At 37.8% G+C, this 3,772-nt stretch overlaps 1 protein-coding gene across 1 annotated transcript in view; it reads left to right on the top strand.

Annotated features, from left to right (window-relative positions):
* LOC104784134 overlaps positions 2,076 to 3,772 on the top strand; it is a 5,007-nt gene continuing 3,310 nt past the window's right edge. Inside the window, exons 1-3 of the mRNA XM_010509199.2 lie at positions 2,076 to 2,706; positions 3,395 to 3,535; positions 3,697 to 3,771. Of these exons, the coding sequence (XP_010507501.1) occupies positions 2,194 to 2,706; positions 3,395 to 3,535; positions 3,697 to 3,771 (729 nt within the window). The 5' untranslated portion in view covers positions 2,076 to 2,193. The remainder of the gene's footprint in view (positions 2,707 to 3,394; positions 3,536 to 3,696; position 3,772) is intronic.

A 3,772-nucleotide genomic window follows, 5' to 3' on the forward strand; every position in this document is an offset into this window, starting at 1 on the left:
AAAAAAAAAAAAAAAAAAAAAAAAAAGACACACGCAAGGCACTGTGGCACTACTACAAAGTGGGGTCTACATTAAAATAAAAAGAGAAATCACGCAAGACATACCCTTCCCCCGTTTTCAACACGTGTGGTATGAGAGATACGACGGTTCTGCGTAATCCTTTCAACGGCGGTCAATTTTTTAAAAAAATAACCCCTTTTTGGAAGTTTTAGCCAGCCAGTCGAGTTGTATAATATTACTAATCTAATTAATTGTATTGTTTGTGTATTCTAATTGTATTGGCCACCTAATAATAAGAGATGAAAAAACATTGTACAACGTGGTGTACATTGGATTCCTTGGGTGTTTTCAGTTGAAGCATACGCTGTACGCACATACATTTATACCAAAAAAAAAAGCCGTAGACACTTTGCTTTTTCTTTGTTGGTCTTGGACCCCCTTACTATTACTATTTTTCTGGTCGAAAAATAATGTTACTACTAACAACACTTATGGTCCCATTTCTTTGTTCTCTCTCCGTCTACTTTTTTTTTTTTCCTCTAATCTTATTTTTTTTCTTCAAAATTTACCTTAAACGTCTCTAAACGTCAATCACGATTATGTGGTTTTTGTGTAATAGTCATGCATGCTTTTTCTTTCTTTTCTTTTCTTGATTAAGGATTTTTATCCAAAACAAACAGGTAAATGAACTTTTGTTTTGTCATGTGCAAGCATTTTGTTTTATAGAAATACTTTGGGTATAATTCCAAATATATATGATAAGTTATTTTTATAGTAGTGGTGTAACTCATCTCGTTCTCTCCTTAGTAGTAATAATAGTTAAATTACTTATGTTTTTTAACAACTGCTGCCTGTTGTAGTCGAATCGAAATGGTCTCGTACGTGGTCTTGTGGAACCTTTCACTGCTGATTAAGAGGTCGTACGTCTTTTACTTTTTCCTTCTATCTTCTTTTATATGAATGATGTGCCACCGATTAATTAAGCGAGAATGCTTCTTCCCCAAGTATTTGCTAACTAATCTAATCAAAAGTATTTGCTGCTTTACACGGTATACACGGTAAACGGTGGAGTAGTTTTTAAAAGGAAGCTCTTGGTAGTTGGTACTTGGTAGTCGTCGCGAATGACACGTGTCGCTCATGCTTCCCTCGGATTTGTTGAGCTTCGACTTGAAGACTTCAAAATTCCACCGTTTACCACCGACTTAGATTATCATCAAAGTATTTTGATAAATGACCAGTGTTACAAAGAAGACAAATTTTCCTAAAGTAACACTTTGTAATCCATTATCTTATTTACATCTAAAAGAGGGAATTATATACAAGTAGGGTTGGAACTTGGAAGACAGAGAGATGATATCAACAACTCTTTTTATTTATTTCTCGATAAAAGATAGCTAGAGTGGTTAATGCGTTAAAACTTTCTAACCTCTTTCTCCAGAAGTTTAAATACAACGTTTACAGTAACTGTTTTGTCTCTCTAGTGTAACGCATGTCAACTTTGACATTTGGACTGGAAACATCTCAAACGTTCACGGTATTTGTGTTGTGTCTTGTTTGCTTTTTGCAGTTCGTGGCTTCAACGATTATCTTTTTATATCGCTTAGTTATGTTTTTTTTTTCCGTCACCTGGTCTGCCGAAACTTCCCATTTTTTTTTTCTTTTATTTCCATGAAACATCCAACAATCTTAATTAACAATGGCAACTTACAACAATAGGAGTAATGTTTAATTTTGTTCTTAACAATGTTTTAGGTAACAAAGTAGTAGTAGTACTGTTTATTTTCCCTTGACTAAAGAAACTATGATTATTACCTTTATCTTTAGACTGCGTTTATGTCCTAACTTCTTACACTAATTGGCCTAACTAAAAAAAAATTAAATGCGAATTGCATTCATTTCGATGGGCCTCTCATTCTACATAACTTATTGTTATCACCGTTCATCTGACGTGTCAAAACTCCGATCAAAGATTATTCTACTCGTAAATCCAACGACCAAAATAGGAGGCGTACGTTATTTAACATACACGTGCACACACAGTAACAGCCTCTCTCTCTCTCTCCTCTTCCCCTTCAATGAAATGATTCGTCACCCAAAGAAACATCTGCAACTTCACCACCACCGGACCAGTCTCTCTCTCCTCTCTCAATCTCTCTCTTCTACCTCATCGCGCGACGAATCAATCAATCAATCATGACTGAACAACAACAAGACCTCATCGACCAATCACCACCACCTTCAGCACCCGACCCTGAACCAAACCCGAACCACCCCAATCCGAATTCAGTTATCCATCCGCGACGTGTGTCTTTCGAGCACGGCCTCCTCCCGATCCAGAAACTCGTTTTCACCGACCCGATCCAAACCCTAGCTCCCGTCAAGCAGAAGCTAGCCGATGCCGCTTCTAATAACCGCGTTGGATCGGCTGCAATCGCCGACGTTCTCCAGATCTCCGGCGACCATGCGCGTCTCGTTCTCGAGACTCTTGGTTCCGTTCTTCATTCCGAGTCCGACCCTCTGGTTAAGGCCAAACCTGAGGAAGTTGATTCCGTCGGAGCTGATTTGCGGGATCTAATTTTGTTTCTGTACATTCAATCGTATAAGAAGTTGCTTCCTAGGACGCACAAGGACTCCGCTGCCGTGGCTGATGTGTGGCCTTCCACTTCAGCTTTTGATGGATACTTGTCTGCGTTATCGCCAATTCAGGCAAGTTTCTTTCTTTTTTTGGCTCTCTCATTATAATGTGCCTCTAATACAATTCAAGCGCGTACGATCTATTTGGTATTGAAATGTAAAATTGTAACTGGGAGTATGGAATTGGAACGTGTTAGTTCTATTAACTGGCTTACAGAGAATACCTTATTTTCCATTTTGCGTTTGATTTAACTAAAATTCTGCAATGCAAGTTGTGAAGTTTTCGGATTCACTCGAAGCTACGAGTTAAGCAAAGTTGGAAATTTGTGGTGGTTAATTGAATTTGATGGCGGGTGTAGTTTCTGTATATGTGTTCGTAATACTACTCAGCGGAGAAGCTTCATGTGTTAGTAACGGTTATTGACGTATTGATTAAAATATGATGAACTATTATTAGTCTTCTTGTGGTGGAGGTAATGCTGTAACGCCATTGTATTGGAACCATGCTTATGTTAGTGATAAAGTTAGGTGTATTCTTGTATTTCGACCCAGTCTCCATTCCTGTGATATTCTTCTGATTCCTGTTTGTGGTTTACTGGTATGGCTGGTGTATTGTGTATTTTCGAAATCAGTCATCAAATCTTAAGCTTTTTCAGTGTTTCCAACAGTCATTGTTCTTTGGTATGCAATTCACATGGGTCTAAACAACTTTATTGGAGTTAAAAGTGTTAGTTATTTTTCTTTTTCATCATTTATGCAGCTTGTTCGGAGCAACAGCCGTCGGTTTATGCCATCACAAGCTGATGATGAAGCTCATCAATTGTCATATCTGCAAAAACATTTAGCAAACATCATTTCTCTTCTTGCAGAGCCTGTTGAGGGAGAAGGAGATGAATCATTGGTAAGTTCTAATCTTCTTTATTTACCCGTGGAGTGTCACTGTATATACTATACAAGGATATAATATCTGATGTTGGGTAATAATTTACAAGTCTCAAGCTAGATGCTTATTCCATGATGGTTCAAACTAGTTAATTGTTTTCTTTGTCCAATATCCTTCAGGTTCTCTCTATGGAGGCTTTTGAGCACCTGGGCTTTCTTGTTCAGTTTGGTGATAAGGGATCTGATGTATCTCCAT

This window comes from Camelina sativa, chromosome 4 (assembly GCF_000633955.1).
Source record: "Camelina sativa cultivar DH55 chromosome 4, Cs, whole genome shotgun sequence".
Lineage (NCBI taxonomy): Eukaryota > Viridiplantae > Streptophyta > Magnoliopsida > Brassicales > Brassicaceae > Camelina > Camelina sativa.